The 19361-nt window shown below is 38.6% G+C and overlaps 1 protein-coding gene across 1 annotated transcript; it reads right to left on the bottom strand.

Annotated features, from left to right (window-relative positions):
* Nucleotides 1-4247: 4247 nt before the first annotated feature.
* LOC103670619 (sulfotransferase 1C4) lies at nucleotides 4248-13366 on the bottom strand. Its single transcript, XM_008699073.2, has 7 exons — nucleotides 12989-13366; nucleotides 10180-10305; nucleotides 9518-9615; nucleotides 8875-9001; nucleotides 8562-8656; nucleotides 5352-5532; nucleotides 4248-4444 (listed from the first exon to the last, which is right to left on the bottom strand). The coding sequence occupies exons 1-7, from the start codon at nucleotides 13155-13157 to the stop codon at nucleotides 4329-4331; spliced, it is 912 nt and encodes a 303-aa protein (XP_008697295.1). The 5' UTR covers nucleotides 13158-13366; the 3' UTR covers nucleotides 4248-4328.
* Nucleotides 13367-19361: the final 5995 nt, after the last annotated feature.

The following is a 19361-nucleotide window of genomic DNA, read 5'->3' as shown; positions in this document are numbered from 1 at the left end:
ATTTATTGCGACTTGTTTTGTGGCCTAACATGTGATCTATTTCTTTATATGACTCTGAGTTACTGTCTAGTGTCCTTTCATTTCACCATGCAGGACAGATCTATTGGTAACAAATTCCTCAGCTTTTGTTTATCTGGGAATATTTTTAACTTCTCCTTCATTTTTGAAGGATGGTTTTTCTATTCTTATATATAAAAATTATATACTCTTTATTCTATTCTTCTGGGACTGTATTAAAGGACTTCCACATTGTTCTTGATGATCTCTCATGAGTCCTTTAGGCTCTTTTTGCTTTTCTTCATACTTTTTTCTTTTTGCTCTTCTGACTTGTTTTCTTCAAGTTCATTGATTCTTTCTTCTAAGTTTTTTTTAAAAAAAATAGTTTCTGTCTCTTTCTTGATATTCTTATTTCATTCATGCATTGTTTTCCTGATTTCATTTCGTTGGCCTTCCTGTGTTTTTTTTTTTTTTTTTTTTTTAGCTCATTGAGCATATTTAAGATGGTTATTTTGAATTCCTTGTCCAGTAATTCATAGATAATCCGCTTATTCAGGACTTATTTCAGGAGATTTACTGTGTTTCTTTGATTGGCCATGTTTCTTTATTTCCTTTTATACATTGTGATCTCCTGTTGAGATTTAGGCATTTGAAAAAAACTGTCACTATTCCAGTCTTTATAGATTTGCTTTGTACAAGGGAAGGGCTCTATCAATCAATCTAGCAAAAAACTCTGGGGATCTCTCATGCCTTTTCTGGGAATATGACTTCTCTGGTCTTGTTTGTATACTTTCCCAGTTAAAGGTTTTTTTTTGTTGTTTGTTTGTTTGTTTTTTTTTTAAATTAAGGACTTGTAATCTCTTTCTCACCTTGGTATCTTTCATACTATAGCCTCTCTGGTGCTGTGGAAAACTGTGGTATTTACCTTGTTCTCAGTGTCTTTCGATTTGGCATTCAAAGTATACTGCCTTTTTCATTAGTGCTCTGAGTCTGGCAAGACAGAAACCATTTACTTTCTAATTTCCTATTTTATTATGGTGTTTCTAATCATAGGGTGAGTTTTTATATCTCTAACACTGGATTTAAGTTTGAATTGGTGTGAAATGTATTTATTTGTATTTTTATTTTATTTATTTATTTTTATTATTATTTTTTTAAAGTGGGCTCCATGTTGGGCTGAGATTAAGAGTTGGATGCTTAACTGACTGAGCCACGCAGGTAGGGTAGCCTGAAATGTATTTATTTTAAAAATTATGTTTCTATTGGTACTTTACTAATAGACAGGAGCTAGGTAGCATTATGATTCATTCACACCAAATTGTCTCTTAACATTGGTAAGAATATGTATTCTTTTTAATGTTTTATACAGAATTATAATACTGATTTTTCTGAGCTACTTTACTTCTTTCATCTCTATACATGCAGTTTGATCTTCTTTAATATTTTCTTGATTCAAACCTAAACTTCCTCCACAGGGGTTAAAAGTTATTGCTCCCATGTGCGAAAACAGAATGTGTGGGGCGGCTGGTGGCTCCATTGGTTAAGTGTCCAGCTCTTGATTTTGGCTCAGGTCACGATCTCAGGGTAGTGAGATCAAGCCCCATGTTGGGTTCCACACTTGGCATGGAGCCTGCTTAAGATTCTTTCTCTCCCTGTGCCCGACACCCATTCTCTCTCCCCCTCAAACAAAACAAAACATAACAAAACAAAACAAAACAACACAGAATGTGTACTCCATTGGTTGATTCTATGTATCAGAAGGATTACAAAGCCTAAATGCGTTATTGTAATTTTCTGCTGAAATGGAAATAATGCAAACTAGATCTAGAACGTAATATGCTAATCACTAGTTTTGAAAGACTGAAGGGGAGAGGCTAGTTTGAGTTGAGGCTAGTTTGAGTTGGTCTGTTTGGGGCTAGGGCTAAGTAACCAAAATATACAGATTGGTTTTGCCTGCCAAGATTATATAGGTGGATTGGAGGACAGTAAGAGGTAGCAACATGAGTGCAAGGTCAAAAGTCCAAGAGCCATGGGCTGACACAAGCCCCTTTCCCCTGAGTTGTCTCTGTGAGGCAGCAGGGCAGGGCATGGATTTTGGTGTCCTGGAGGAGTGGTGGTATGGGGGGCAGAACTGAACACAGCCACAAAAGGCACTGCAGAATAAGGGCCTGCAGAAATTTTACCCAATTTCGGAGGAAACTTAGAGATATAACGTATGAAGGACAGATTTCAGACTGGACACATGTGGTGGATGACAGGTGGGAGGCTGTTGTTGGCTTAAGGCTCTGTCTACTTCAGAGCATGTAGACCGTGGGAATGCTTTAGCTATCCAGTAGACTATGGTTAAGCTTCACTTGATCATGGCGGGGAATGGCTGACCGTTTTTTGCCAGTCTGGTTGGTTTTGGATCAGGGTCTGAGTTGGGCAGCCTTTAGTTAGCAGTGATAATGATGAACCTGTGATGAGACTGTGGCAGGAACAAGAAGGGAGAGGCTCTATTTTGAACAGTTAAAAATGCAGATTTTGGAAGCATTGGAGCCATGTTTGAAACTAAATGCCAATATTTCTTATTTGAGTAACTTAACTAATATCTCTGAACTTTAGTGTTAGTTTTCTCTTTGGGATAATAATGCCACATTCAAAGGATTGTTGTAAAAATAAAATGTCTTATCCAATAGAACTTTCTCTGATGATAGAAATGTTTTATAATATCCAAGTGATAGCTACTAGCCATGTGTGCAAATGAGTAACTGAATTTTATTTAGTTTTAATTACTTTAAATAGGTGGCTAGTAGCTAGTATATTGGACAACAGCTATAAATGATAGCTGTTATGGGGACTGCTTAAAATATAGAAAGTTAGCTTTTAAGAGTTTCCTTGACTGATATATTCTTTCAGTTACTTATTTTTTTGCTTGTCATATTTTGTTTGGTGTGCAATGAAATATATAGCAATATTTCTATCTTGAAGAAAAAACAAAAAATTTAATAAGCATAAAAGAGAATATATACATACAAGAGATATAATATGCTTTAATATTAATCACAAAATAATTATACCAAGTGTAGAGGACTTCAGAAAAGCAAATGCTCGTGTTATAATGAGAACTGGGTGTTATACACAGCTAATGAATCGTTGAACACTACATAAAAAACTAATGATGTACTATATGCTGGCTAACTGAACAAAATAAAAAAAAGAAATGCAAATGCTCTCTTCAGCTTTCAGTATTTGCAGGAGGAATGAACCACTTGCACTGGTCATTGAAGCATATTATATGTTTTGGATAGGTAGAAAGAAAGGAAAGGAAATTTCAGATGGAGGCATGGTGAAAATAAAACTAGTAGTGATCAGGGCTCAGTGAGTAGGCTTATTTGCTGAACGATGGAGGTGGTTTAGAAGGTGAAATTAAGCTAGGAAAGTGATTTAGGAGATGAGACCCGCCATATCATATCATTATAGCTGCCTTTGAATTGATAGCTAAAAAGCATGGGATTTATCTTTCAAGCAGTAAAAATTCAGAATTACTGAAGTTTTTAGAGCTAAAGAGAAATATAATCAAAATCTTAGTTCAGGAAAGTAAACCTGGTAGATGTGCAAGAAACAGAGAAATGAGTTAGGAAGCTTATACTAGTATGGACAGGAGGTAAAAGGTTTCTGAACTAGAAGGTTGGATATACAAATGAGACTCCATATAGGTAAAACTGACAGATATTGCTGTGGATGCCCTGGAGGTGAGTCAAGATATGGCTCCAAGACTCAATCAGAGCATTGGCTGGAGTGAGAGAGAGACTTAAGTATATAGGATGTGGTAAGATATAGGGATAGATGTATTAGAGTAAGAATATTGAGGTGAATTGGAAAGTTTCATGGGGAAACCGTCACTTGATGGTTACTTGCCTACAAAGAAATTTCTCGGAGAAATAGTCACTATCTATATATCTTAGTGATGCATTAAAAATTAGCCTGAACCAATACTTACTCTGAAAAGTTTAGTGTTTTTTATATAAGGAATGAAGCATTTTTAATATGTCAACAGACATGATATATAGAAAACTTAAATATAATGATAATCAACAATGATGCCATGATCGCAGCTAGTAATTATTGAACCTCTTCCTTCCACTTTGCCATCCTGCTCCCACTCTCCACCTTGCCCCCAATCTCTGCTAGCTTTATCCCTACATTTTTTAGAGTGAACAAAAGCAAACACAATAAACAACTAGTCTGAGAACCTGAATCCAATATCATGTGGTCTGGATAATAAAGTTTTATTGATTATTACCAATAAATTAGGTAATAGTCTAAAAATATTTTGGTTCTTTTCTTTTTTATGACAATTGGAAGTGGAAAGTTATATTGGTATCAGCCATTTTCTTTTCATAGTCTTCATTAAATCTCTCATTCTGAGCAACAGTAAAATGATTCTTCCAGTCTCCAGTTGTCCCTGAAATAGTCATGTGGGAGAGAGTCAGTTTGCATTTCTCTACTCTTCTGTTTCTGTGTGAATATTTCTGCTCTACTTCCTAGGGGGGCAATATTGGACAAAATATTTCTGTTGCTAATCTGTCAATTTCATTTTGAATTCTTATCTGATTTGTTGGATAGGGAGAGCTCATTACTTACTGAGTCACATTAATGGGGGAAATAAAACTACCACATTTAAAACAGTAGGCCTATGGGGATTTCTTGTCTTTTTATCCTGCCCTCTTTGCACATCAAAGTGTGGTAGGTGCTTATGCTTGTAGTTTCCATCTATAGACCCAGTGAGAAGGTCTTGTATGTCAGAGAATTCAAGATATGGTTTTGAGGAAGAAAACCAAAAAAGAAGATCCCCCAAATTCTCCAATTGCAATCCTTGTTACCTTTCCACAGATTGTTTTTTTCCCCCCATAGTGCTTACCATCATCTATTATCCTGGGTATTCTTGTTTATTTTGTTTGTGTCTAGAGTATAATATTCATGAGGGAAGAAAGTTCTGTGTTTTGTTCACTGCTCTGAACATTATCTAGAACAGTGTCTGACACATAGTAGCCACTCAATAAGTATTTTTGAATAAATCTGATAGCATAGAGCCCTTATAAATCCATTATAAAATGGATTCTTTGCCTCATCTGTCTTAATTCTGTTTTTCACCTTCTCAGCAGATCTCTGGAGAGAAAGGGAGGATAAAGGAATTGGATGTAGACACCACACCTCACTCTCCAATTGTTTCATTTCATTTCTGGTTTCCTACTTCTTTTCCCAGAAGCATTTGTTATAGATCTTATTTTTCTTAGCCATAGAAAACTCCTTCAAAGCTGTAAAAGATTGGATAATTCTTTAAGATCATGACCAAAAGAAAATATAAAAACCTTTTCTCATGAATGGAGAAACAGAGTGGTTCATGATTTTAGTAGGAACTGACGAATAGTTTGCCATTGGATTCTGCTTCATAACATCAAATGAGGTGTGATGGACAATTTTATCTAGGACTTCATCATCTAGGTTTTTTCCAATAAATTCTGCCACCTTCTGAATTTCATGCTTTGGATTCTATGATGAGAGTCAAAAGAAAAGTGAAGATTTGACATAAGATAATTGGTTTAAAAAGAATATTGAAATGAATAAATAACAGTAACCAGTAACATGTCATGAGTTAAAATTAAAAAAAAAATCTTAGGGGCACCTAGGAGGCTCAGTCAGTTAAGTGTCCAACTCTTGATTTTGGCTCAGGTCATGATCTCAGGGTTATGAGATTGAGCCCCTGTTGGGCTCCATGCTTAGTGTGGAGTCTGCTTGAGATTTTCTCCTTCTCCCTGTGCCCGTCCCCCTGCTCTCATGCAATCTCTCTCTCTGAAATAAATAAATAAATAAATAAAATCTTAAAAAAAAAAAACCCTCACAAATACTCAACTATCCAGAAATGACTCATTTTAACATGATGACCCATATTGTTCTCTTTTTTTTTATTAACTGGAATTACTAAGCTTTTCTTGCTCTAACATGGAAGCAAAAACTGAGTGGTATTAGTGAAACATTTACTATACAATGACATGCAGTGCATGGAGAATGCTTGACTAAGAGTTATGCCCAAGTGTCCTATGCGAGTCAGTTATGGGAGTTGTCTTGGTCAGCCAATTGACTAAGAGGGAGAGTCCATAGACTTATGATAAGAACAAAGACATTGCAAAAGCATATGGGCAGACAATTTAAGGAGGCTGTCTCGTATTTCTGACATTGATAGAAAAGTCCCAGACCATCTCAGTAGTGGCAGTAAGCGGTAGGAAGAGAATAAGAGATGAGTATTTTGCACCCATGAGATACTCAAGAGGCACCTATGCCTAGTAAGTCTACTACCCAGCATGTCCAGGTGTTTATGTATCCCTGAGAGGAGCTCAGTTCCAATGTTTCTTCATCAGAAGGACACACCACTGTGGGGAGCTGTGGCTATGGGAAGTCCCTACCTCTAAAAGGAGTGGTAGGGGAGGGAAAGTGGAAAGGTTTAGCCTGACAACTGTGTCTTCTGCTTTAAAAGCTTGGATGTCAAAAGTAGTACTTAATTTGGGGCGCCTGGGTGGCGTAGTTGCCTTCGGCTCAGGGCATGATCCTGGTGCTCTGGCATTGAGCCCCACATCAGGCTCCTCCGCTGGGAGCCTGCTTCTTCCTCTCCCACTCCCCCTGCTTGTGTTCCCTCTCTCGCTGGCTGTCTCTCTCTGTCAAATAAATAAATAAAATCTTAAAAAAAGAAGTAGTACTTAATTTAATTAGCCTCACATAGACTAGAAATCAGCAAGAGTGGTGAGAATATTGAGCTTTGAGTGAGTCAGGGGACATTCCAGAATGTGATCACAGAAATATTTAAAAGGGTACTAGGGACTCTGAGGTTAGACTACCTGTTCAATAAAATTTCTTCCTGGCATTCATAATACATTAGGATGTACCTTGTTAAAAGAGCGTCATTCCTGGTGACATATCCTTACTTTGACTCTGCTATGATGCTTTTGGTAGACAAGCATCACCTACATGAAGTTTTCCTATTCTGAGTTTAATAGCACCCTTCCTTCTGTGGTGTCCTCAGTTTGTCATATCTACTCATGAAAGGGAAACTCTCCCCTTATAGCATACAACTCCCTGCCATAATATTTCTTAACTATCTAAATCTAGAATTCTGTGAGTAGATAACTCTCTACACTAAAATAGGGGTATGTCTGACTTTTCCTGTTTGAAAAAACTAGAGTGGAATCTAAGCAACAACAAACTCATAGACACAGAGAAGAGACTGATGTTGCCAGAAGTGGGGAGTGGGGAGTGAGAATGGGGGGGCAAAATGGGTGAAGGTGGTCAAAAGATAAAACTTCCAGTTCTAAAATAAGTACATCCTGGGGATGTAATGTACAGCATGGTGACTGTGGTTAATAATACTGTGTTATATATTTGACAGGTGCTAAGAAAATAGATATTAAAAATTCTCATCACAAGAAAAAAATTCTGTAACTATGTGTGGTGATAGATGTTAACTGGACTTGTTGTGGTGTTTATATCACAATAAATACTAAATCATGTTGTACACCTGTAACTAATACAATGATAAATGTCTATTATATCTCAACTAAAAAAATAGAAAAATGATTCTGTTTCACTCTTTTGATTTTCTGTAGAAATAACTCTAGATGAGGCCCAGCAGTGATTGAACTTAGGAGTTGTGCATCTAAACTAATGTGTCCACAAATCCCCTGGGTATCTTACAAAGTGCACATTCTGACTTAGCAGGCCTGATGTGGTCCTGAGAGCCCCAAGCAGCTAATCTGTGAAGCACTTTTTGAGTACCAAGGCTTTCAATGATAAATTGAAGAACAAAGACTGTAATTTTAGATCCCTGTATTTAGTTAAGCCACAGATAGTATTTAGCATATTATCATTTATAATATAATGATAGTATATCATTATATATATTATATAGTATAGTGATACTATATCATTATATAGTAACTCCCATGAACATCATCTTATTTAGTCCTCATAGTAGATCTTGGAAGAGTATATATTACTATCTAGTTTTTGCACTTAGGGAAACTAAGTAAGTCTCTAAGATGTTAAGTGTCCTCACCAAGAATAATTGCCAGTAGGTGGTAAAGCCAGAACTTGAATTCAAGAATTTTGAATCTAAATCATTAGTATTTTCCATTACACCCTAAATTCTTAAACTATTTCGTAAAATTATTATGTTTCTCAAGTACTAATGAAAAAGCCTGAAATGTACTAAAAAATGTTTTCCTTTCTAAACAGAATTTTAAGATAGACATGAAAGGGGAAAAAAGGTATCACTCATGTTTTGCCTGTCTGGAAAAGGTATACCATATGGGATATGCTCTGGGGAACACCAGGAAGTTGGAGGTGAAACTACGTGATAGGTAAACTCATGATATGCTATGTGTGTTTTGATGCTACTGACAGCAGCAGCCAATGAAATGCAGCATTTTCTATTCCCTGTTTCAATCTGTGAGTCCCCAGTGTGGTCCATACATTTTGACTTAAATGTCTTATGGTCCAATAGGAACACATTAGATAGCATTGCCTCTCACCTTCTTCAGGTCCTCATAGAAGAGGTAGAGAATGCGGTGTTGGTCTTTGGCTTTCCACCATCCTTTCACATGGTCATGCCAAGAACCCCAGCACACTGCAAGGAGGGATGAAAAACAGGGTAATGAATCACAGAAGCTCAACAAACAAATGTTACATTGAAAGGAAAGTTCTTAAAGAGAGGGAGTGTATCACACTGATGATTTTTTCACAGGATAGCAGGCAGAGCCCTGGGTGTTCTAAGGAAATGATTCTTTCTTTTTAGAGTGTTTGAGGATTTTGAGAAAAGAAGGAAACAAAGCTGAATTAGCTTACCTTTCCCAGCCAGAAAATTCTCAAAATACTCTTCCCAGGTTCCTGGAGCAGGAAGAGCTTTATTCATTCTTTGGAAATGGTAATAAGATACCATATTGTCCTTTGGATTTCTTGCTACATAGATTATCTAAGAATGGCAGGAGGAGGGAAAGAAGCAAAAATAGGATTAGACTTATACGTAGTTATTGCCCACACAAATTATGTTCAAGTGGATGCATTCCATACAGATGAGATTTTCTGATGCTGTGTTCTTGTGATCTTGGTTTCTGTGGGAATTGAAAAAGATTCAAATCAATTTGTATCGATTATTATGAAGAGATAGACTCTCTGTTCTTTAACAAGTGAAGTGTTTTTTTTTTTTTGTTTTAGATTTTTTATTTATTTCTGAGAAAGAAAGAGAGAAGCAGAGGTGAGGGGCAGAGGGAGAGGGAGAGAATCTCAAGCAGACTCCTCACTGAGCATGGAGCCTGATGTGGGGCTCAATCTTAAGACCCTGAGATCATGATCTGAGCTGAAACCGAGTAAGATACTTAACCGACTGGGCCACCCAGGTGCTCCAACAAGTAAAGTGTTTTAAGAGGAAATTGAAGACCACCCTAGGGTTGTTCTAAGAAGTAAATTGTGAATTTCTTTAGCTTTTTACCTTACAGTTTTTTTCTAGGAAGGATGGTGGCAGCAAGTGGATGGGAAGATGTGTTTTCAGGGTCCGTGGTGAGGGCATTTCATTAGCTTGGTCCAAACCTGTAAAATTGATTTTTGATCACTTTCCACTATTTCTATTTGCTTCAAAATCTTGCTGCTTCCATTATTACTATTTCAGGAACAATTGAACAATTCAAGTCACCTGTGAGAGCACTATAACTGTAAATTTGATCTGAGAGACTATTTCTAGCCTGTTTTTTTTTTTTAAAGCTGGAACGGTTTTTAACCATAACAAACAAGAAACTAGATAAATAAGAACCCAAAAAATTCAAACCCTTCCACCATAAGATTATCTTACTTGGGCTTATCCGTGTGGGATAAAATTATTGGAGAATAAAGCTTAACTTTTCTATAAGCAGTAACCCCATTAGAAGATGTCTGGAGTACAACAATGGCCAGACATAGTTAGAAAAATGCAAAGTCACAGAACTCATTAGTAATTGTTTGAATGCCCAGAATTTAATTTTTTTCCCAGTTTTTCAAAGTGATTGTATTAATTATTTTTTCAGCTTGAATGCCTAGAATTTTGAGAGGGCTATGTGATAGTAAAAATCCTAGGTGTACATTTAGGACCTTAGTCAAATGTGGCTGTTTGATATTTACCAGATCCTATGGATGGGATTATCCATTCGATGAAAGGAATTCGTATGTGAGTAGGTGCTCGTTGACTTTTCTCAATATCGCCTTCATTTTGTATTAAGTCCACTATCTCCTGAGTCCATGTTGTTCCTTATTCCACATGTAAGAGGAAGATGCATAGACATTTAGTATATTATATTTCTTAAGATATTATTATACTTATTACAGCACTTCTCTGAATTTTAAAGCTAGGTTTATAGTGGAATTCAGAAAACACCATTTTTATTTATGTCTTGTGTTATCATAATATGAATTTTTATGCAAAGGTTGCAATTTGGAGTGGATATTATATTGATAAATATGCGTTCATTTTTTTGCTTGTCACAATCATTAATTTGGATTGTTATCTATTGATGTAGCTGCATTGTTCTAAGAAAGACAGAATGAAAGGTCTTTTTCAGCTGATTACAATCTCCTGGAGAGTCATCACTCTGTGGTTTTCAAACTGTTTCCCAAGCGCATAGTGAGGGTCTGCCACATAGGAGGTATTTACTATGTGTTGGCTGAATGAACAAATGAACGATTAGTACCTGGGCTTGATATTGATCATTAGTACTTAGTATCCATTTTCAACGTTTTCTCAATTTTCCCCTTATCTCAGGGACTGAAAGTCTAAAACGTGTATTCCCTAGACTTCTTCACCCCTAAGATTTTGAATACTATTTAGATTCTGCTGATGAAATGCACTGGAAGGTGGAAGAGAGGTAGAGGTCATTCTTCCCGAGGTGGTGACACTGATGGCAGCTCCAACAGATAGAAATTTTGCATAGGCCATACCAGGTTTTGCTATCTAGTGCCTTGAACCCAAGCAGCCACTGGAAGAAGGGCCTCTGTCTTCAGCCTCAGTCAGTTTCTGTGTGCTGCCTGATTCTGACTGATATAGTTCCTACCAACTGAATCTTCATACTTTGATGAGAAACTGTTGTACCAGATATTTTGACAAATCCATGTTGGGAAGATGTTTGACAATTTTAGTATGGTTCTCTAAATCCTGGATCTGGGCTGATTTTCCTGTATTCTCTGACACCAGCTCTCATTACGGATGCCTTTTCTCATACTGTCAATTCAGTGCTTTTGGTTCTACAGGAAGGGCATAAGTTAGGAAACAATGAAAAAAAAAACACTACATTTTATATCCTAGATGAGTTAGGTCTTTAATAATTTCTGGTATTAACTCTTTCATTACAGGATAAAGGACCAATATTTCTTTAGCTGTCTAATCAAAGAGAGAGCTATTTGTAGTTATTTTATGTGTTCACTCTGAATTTACAGCCATTTAATGCCAGCTAGCACTGGAGCAGATTCATATGTTGCTAGAGGTTTGGGAATGAGTGGAATGACTTCTCAATTCATCCTCTAGAAATCAGTGATTTTATAATATATTTTTCTTTTGGCTCATTCCCAGAGTGTTTATTATTATTTAAAAAATTTAGGTGTAAACCACATTTTTCGTCTATGCTTATTTCTTCTTCCCTCTAATAAATATAACCTTTATTAATGGGTAAGGTTTTAGTGATGATTAAATGTTACATTAACTGGCAAGCATTTTTTTTTGAGTGTGTTATTTAAATCATTCAAGCCCTATTAACCCTAACCCATGAAAACCTTAAATGAACCAAATCTTACTGCTCACATTTGGCAGGTGGAGAAAAGATTAATTTTTAAGCATTATATTTAAATGATGTAAACATGTACTGAAATGATGATAGAGTTGTGGACAAAATTAAGACTGTGAGATGTGATTCTCACCAGTGATTACTTTTACATTCACATTAGGAAAGATTAATTCTGAACAGTCTCATGATTAAGATTAGAAAATTAGGACCAATATGAAACTGATGGATAAATAAGAGTCTGCCACCTGCTGGCAGAATCTTTTACCAGGATCATTAGAGATAAAGACTCGAAGGGTTTGAACATACAATCTCAGAAAATGCTTAGGTTTAGATTTTTTGGTGTGTGTGTACATGTGTGTGTTCTGATGTGAACATCTCTGTGTGTGTGTGTGTGTGTGTGTGTGTGGGTAAGAGGAGTTATTGGCAGGGAGCTTGATCTTGCAAAGATCAAATGTATATGCAATCTGGGTGCGAATTGAATAGTGTATTTTTAGTATATATGTAGATGTGCACAAATATCTGCAGAGAACTATTTTTCCCTGTTCATCCTAAACTTTTTATGATACAGTGGCTGGGCTCAAGAAGTCTTACTTCTATAACAACTTTTGTTAAATTTATTATTGAAACAAGGAAGTAGGTTCACAACATACCACAAGGGAAGATAGAAATCGACAAGAATAGTTCTCAGACTCTGAACTGGGAGATTTTGAGGGCTTCTGGAGGCTGCTGGGGTGAAATCAGCATTGCAAGACCAAAGCTCCTCTAATTCTTCCACTAGTCAGCCTTAGGATCTTTTAGCTTACACACACAAAGCAGGGTTTTTTTTTTTTTTAACAGGCTCTGCAATAAGAGCCTGCACTGGGAACAAACAAATCAACATATCTAGTCCGTTAGTTCTTGGCTGTTTGAATCACTCTCTCCTGGGGAAGTAAAAAAAATATGTACATTATAGGAAGAATGAAATTCTTAAAATTTTGTGCATCATTTTAATATTTTTTCTGTAGTTTCAGTTTCCACAAGTGATTTGACCTAGCCATATCAGTCTGTCCAGTAAACAATTTTCCAACCCAGATCAGTTTCTTTATTTCATTATTAGTATTTTCCCCACTCACCTTCCTAATTTTCTTCTTCACCCTCCCCCCCACCCTTCTACCTACCTGCTTTGGGATAGGTGGCAATAAGCAGATCATCAGACTTGGCTTGGAAGTTCCAGATCTGATCCCACATGTCACAGGTAGGTGTGGGTTGCAGAATCCCCTTCACATAGTCGACAGCCAGGCGCTCTGTTCCATCAAATTTAAAATCCTCCATTTTGTTTAAGGCCATTAGTGTCAGAAATCAGAGTACTGCTCCAGATAAAATGTTCCTGCTCAATCAGCACAAAGCTGAATTCTATTTATTGTACAGACAATGCAAAACAGTCTGCAGGTTCTTCCTGGACAGCCTGGGGATGGCTGGCAGTCAAGGGGGAAAATAGCTACAGGTCTGCCCGCCCAAGTTCCAGGAAGCTTGGAACTACAGTTTAGGCCTTTGTACACAGGCGTTTTCTTAATGAGCTCCAGCCCGCCTCCCAGCCAGGCGATGATGTAATACCAGAGGCCCTCTCAAATCCTGGCTGCTGTATCATGTTCATGTTCAGTCCTGCTCTTCTGTGTCAATTTAACAAGAGTTAGTTGTTTATGTTTTTCATCTTTGTGTTCATAAAAAACTTCACAGATATTCATTGTTTCTTCTGTGAATTTTAAGCCAATTAAAAAGTTACAGAGAATTTGCTCGTGGAATTAGATAGCAATATATAGAGTAACTTCCCTGAAAGGTTAAAGGGAAATTTCTGTGGGCTCTTGGCAAGAAGGTCTTAGTAGGTCTCTGGTTCCTTGCACAGAGTTTCAAAAACTCTTGGAAGTTCTTGAGTGATTGGAGTATATTTGGTTATTCATAATGAGTCCCTTTAGACTATTCCTGAGCTTATGCTAATGAGGTGACTCCTGGTGGGCCCCTTAGATAGTTTCAGAGGACAGGCTGGCCACACCAGAAAGATCAAGCAGGTGATTAGAGGGTCAGAACTTTCAGTCCCATCTCCAACCTCTAACAAAAAGAGAGAGGCTAGAGACTGAGTCCCGTATTGTGGCCAATGACATGATAAGACCTCAATAAAACTGCTCACGGATGCTCAGTGGAGCTTCCTGGTTGGTGAACATATTGATGTGCTTGGAAGGTGGTATATCTGGATTCCATGGGAAGAAGGCATGGCAGGTCTGTGTTCCCTCTCCATCAAGAACTTGCCCTGGGCGTCTCTTCCATTTGGCTATTCCTGATCTGTATCTTTTAGGATAAACTCCAATTGTAGGTATAGTGCTTTCGGTGAGTTCTGTAAGTTAGTCATTCTAGTGAATTGTTGAACCTAAGGGGTCATGGGAAACTCCAAATTTATAGCTGGTTTGTCAGAAGTGCAGATGGTCCCAAGACTGTGGCTGGCATCTGAAGTGGGGGCAGTTTTGTGAATAACTTTTCCTTAACCTGGGGTCTGCACTAACTCTAGGTAGTTACTGTCAAAACTGAATTGAATTGCAGAACACCCTATTGATAAGTGTCAGATAATTATTGTTGGAATATCTTTCTTGCCTTAGGCTTTTTCAGAATCCATTCTGGTTTGGGCAATCAGGAATTTCACTTTTGCTTAAAGCCCTTCCCACCCAAACCTTTACAGCATCCCATAAGGGCCTTCACCTCCTATAGGACTGCAGCCAGAAAGGCCTTTGTTCTCATCCTGGCAGGCCCCGGGCTCCCTCCTATTTGACGCTGCCTTTGTTCTGCTGATACTGTCTTGGCTATTGCCTGGTTGGTTCTTGTTTGGTTTTTTAGCTTCCGCCAACTCTTTTTTAATGTCTTCCCTAAATGTACCCTTTCTGGAGAGGCTTTCCCTGAATTTCAGTGTCGTCTGAACTAGGTCCCTCCTATTTCCTTGCTTGTGGCACCTTCCTTTCCTTTAGAACAGCCATCAGAATTTAGTCTTGCTTATTTACTTGTTAACATTTTCCACCTCCTATCCTGTACTCTTAGATGTGTAAAACACGGCTTGGGCTCTGTCTTGTCTTCTCACTCCATGCCAGCTCTATGCCTAGTGCCTAGCATGCCACTATTTCTTGAGATAAAGAATGAGTAAACCTAAGTAGAAAATGGAAGAAGTGAGTTCTCTGAGGCATCACTATTGTGGGGATTAGGTGAGCCTGGTGGCTATGGCTTGGTAGTCTAAAGACAGAAGACAGACTGACTGTATTGAATTCTATGCCAACTCCTAGTAGCTGTGGGCCTACAGACTTGTCACACATTGGGCACCAAAGATGAAGTTATACCCTTTCCTCTTCTAATTCTTCCCCAAACTACTACTACAGTATATGACTACTACTTCTACTTCTTTTTCTTCTGACTGTTACTGTTTGTTTTTTTTTTTCTGGGTTGGAAAAGAGATTCCAACTCTCTGCACTTGTTAGATGTCCCAGTTGCAAACTTTAGTAACCCATTCAGACCACAAATGTGATCCATTTGAAAAAATTATGACTGGGACTTCTAATCTGTTTTTCTAAGAAAAGTCAGAGTGCTGGTACCTCTCCTTAAATAGGTTCTTTTTTAGTGTTTTCACAAAAGGAATCTGTCTAAAATATATTTTGGTTCAATAAACTGTTTTAAAAGACAACTAATGGGGGGAGGGAGTTAAGATGGCGGAGGAGTAGGGGACCCCTTTTTCAGCCGGTCCCCTGAGTCGAGTTGGATAGGTACCAGACCAGCCTGAACATCCACGGAATCAGCCTGAGACGCAGGAAGATACATCTGGATCTCTGCAAATGAACATCTCCAGCGCTGAGTATTGAGGTATGAAGCAGGGAGCCGTGAAACTGCACACAGATATCGGAAGATAAACGGAAGGGGGAGGGAGCCACCGTGTTTGGGCACCGGGAAACGGTAGCCACCTGCGCGGGGGAGCGGGTGGACTCGTGGACCGGCACCCGTGAGAGAGCAGACTGAGACCGAGAGCCGGGGAACGCACGTGACCAGTCTGAAAACCGGAGCTCCGGTGTGCTCACTGGAACCAGACTGAGACCGGGAGCTCCGGAGCGCACAGGGTCGGCTGGTGGCTGGCGGCTGGCGGTATTAGAAACACAAAGGACAGAGATGTGCCGGCCCTGGAAGTGAGGGCTGTGACGCCGGGTGTGGGGCGCTCATCCCAGGACACTGTAGGGTTTAGCAGCACCAACAGAAGCAGAGTTAAAGTGGCCAGAACATCAGTGGAGAACGGTCCGTGATCCCTCTGTTCTGAGACAGAGGCTGAGATTCGGCAGCTGCTGCGCTCTCAGAAGAGGCACAGCAAACCGCCAGGGAAAGCTGCCAGAGAACAAAAGCCTGGAAATACCGGCTCACAGTGTGCCCATCCCTATCCCCCCTTGCAGGGACACGGAGACTCTACCCAAACAGGGTTGCCTGAGTATTGCCGTGGCAGGCCCCTCTGCCAGAAGGCAGGCTGAAAAATCAAGAAGCCCACTCCCTAAGATCCCTATAAAACAAGGGTGCAAGGCCTGGGTCCTGGTCAATAATTTGGGCTCTGGACAACCCCGCAACCTCTCTTCGTCAGAATGACGAGAAGGAGAAATCCCCCCCAGCAAAGAAAAGACAATGAGTCTGTGGCCTCTGTCACAGAACTAATGGATGTGGATATAACCAAATTATCAGAAATGGAATTCAGAGTAACAACAGTCAAGATGATGTGTAGACTTGAAAAAAGTATTAACGAAAATGTTAATGAGAATATAGAATCTCTAAGGGTGGAAATGAGAGCGAACCTGGCAGAAATTAAAAATTCTATGAGCCAGATGCAGTCAAAACTAGAGGCTCTGAAGGCCAGGATGAATGAGGCAGAAGACATATCAGCGAATTGGAGGATGGGTTAGTAGAAGAAAAAGCTAAAATAGAATCTGGACTCAAAAAAAATCCATGCTCAGGAATGTAGGTTACAGGAGATTACTGACTCAATGAAACGTTCCAATGTCAGAATCATCAGCATCCCCAAGGGGGTGGAGAAAAACAGAGGTCTAGAAGAGATATTTGAACAAATTGTAGCTGAAAATTTCCCTAATCTAGCAAGGGAAACAAACATCCGTGTCCAAGAGGCAGAGAGGACCCCTCCCAAGCTCAACCACGACAAACCTACGCCACATCACGTCATAGTGCAATTCGCAAATATTAGATCTAAGGATACAGTATTGAAAGCAGCCAGGGCAAAGACATTTCTCACGTGCCAAGGCAAAGGTATCAGAATTACGTCAGACCTGTCTACACAGACCTGGAATGAGAGAAAGGGTGGGGGGGGGGCATTTTTAAAGCTCTTTCAGAGAAATACATGCAGCCAAGGATCCTTTATCCAGCAAGGCTGTTATTCAGAATTGATGGAGAAATAAAGACCTTCCAGAATTGCCAGTCATTGACCAATTTCGTAACCATGAAACCAGCGCTACAGGAGATATTAAGGGGGGTTCTATGAAAGTAAAAAGGCCCCAAGAGTGATACAGAACAGAAAGTCATAATCTATACAAACAAAGACTTTACTGGCAACATGGCATCATTAAAATCATATTTCTCAATAATCAGTCTCAATGTAAATGGCCTAAATGCTCCCATAAAACACCACAGGGTTGCAGATTGGATAAAAAGACATGACCCATCCATTTTCTGTCTACAAGAGACTCATTTTGAACCTAAAGATACATCCAGACTGAAAGTAAAGGGATGGAATATCATCTTTCATGCCAATGGACCTCAAAAGAAAGCTGGGGTAGCAATTCTCATATCAGACAGATTGGATTTTAAACTAAAGACTATAGTTAGAGACACAGAAGGGCACTATATTATTCTTGAAAGATGTATTCAACAAGGCAAGCAGAGAAAGACAATTATCATATGGTTTCTCTCATCTATGGAACATAAGAACTAGGAAGATCAGTAGGGGAAGAAAGAGAAGAAAGGGGCGGTAATCAGAAGGGGGAATGAAGCATGAGAGACTATAGACTCTGAGAAACAAACTGAGGGCTTCAGAGGGGAGGGGGGTGGGGGAATGGGATAGACTGGTGATGGGTAGTAAGGAGGGCACGTATAGCATGGTGCAGTGGGTGTTATATGCAACTAATGAATCATCGAACTTTACATCAGAAACCAGGGTTGTACTGTATGGTGACTAACATAATATAATAAAAAAACATTAAAAAGTAAAAAAATAAAAGACAACTAATGGAAAGTGAGCTGAGTTTGTATTGAATAAAATTTAATTGGAATTGCATTCATTCCTTGAATCAATATTTAGCTTAGGTTCATTAAAAATGCCTCATTTGTTATACAAGCCTTCAAACCAAAACAGGAAGAAGGAACAATAAAGCCATAATCAATAAAACTTGACATCCAGACTGTGCTGGGATTGAGAAACATCTGTGGTTTACTCATAACTTGTTTCCATTCTACCTTATTCTATTTAGATTGCTCTTTTTTTCTTTTTAAAGTAGGCTCCACACCCAACATGGAGCCCAGTGTGGGGCTTGAACTCACGATCCTGAGATCAAGGCCTGAGCTGAGATTAAGAGTTGGACACAACCAACTGAACCACCCAGGTACCCCTCTATTTTGATTGCTTTATGGATCTTTGTAATACTCTGTTCCAGAAGTAAGCAGGGAAATAAATGAAACTGAAATGAATTGTATTAATACTTGCTACTTTAATCAGCTCCAGAGATTGGGATTGGTTATGAACTCTAAGTGAAGTAAGGATGTAGGAATCTTTAATCTCAGATAATTCCTTAATACATAAATGCAAGAATTCTTTATATTCTTGGAAAAATAAACTGTGTCAAAACACAGAACCCCCAGTTACATTTGAATTTCAGATAAATAATGAATGAGTTTTCAATATAAGTATATCCCATGCAATATTTGGGACATATGTAAGCTTAAAAAATTATTTGTTGTTTGAACTATAAATGTAACTGGGTGTTCTGTATTTTATTTGGAAACTCTAGGTAGGCAAGAAGATGTAGCTAAATCTAACTTCAAAACAGAAAAACTCTGGAAGCTTAATGAGTGGGATTACAAAGATGACTGAACTAGAAAGCCTTTCAGAATCCCACATAAGCTGAGTCACCTCCAGACTCTTTTCCACTGGTTTGTGGGCAAATGTGTACTGTTTGCACTTCCTAGTTATTAGCATCTTTGTAGGTCCCTTTTCTAGGCCTGGAGATTTACTTAGCTTGTTTTGTGGAGATGGCACTGCTTTGTAGGTGACTATGGGTAAGGAAATGACACATAAAAATTTCAGTATGAAAAGCAGTGAATAAACACAAATTGGTATAAGTCCAGTGTCTTAGGTGAGACTTTTATGTGTGCTTGGCCCTGACCTATCCTTATTAGTGTTGAGGGATTTAGGGCCAGGGAGAGAGAGTGGGCACATATGGGCCTCTTCATACTGTGTTTCATGAGAAGCTTACTTCATTGTGC

The sequence above is a fragment of the Ursus maritimus genome, unplaced genomic scaffold (assembly GCF_017311325.1).
Source record: "Ursus maritimus isolate PB19 unplaced genomic scaffold, ASM1731132v1 scaffold_6, whole genome shotgun sequence".
Classification (NCBI taxonomy): domain Eukaryota; kingdom Metazoa; phylum Chordata; class Mammalia; order Carnivora; family Ursidae; genus Ursus; species Ursus maritimus.
The sequence above is the reverse complement of the archived record's forward strand: the minus strand, read 5'-3'. Positions and strand labels throughout refer to the sequence as shown.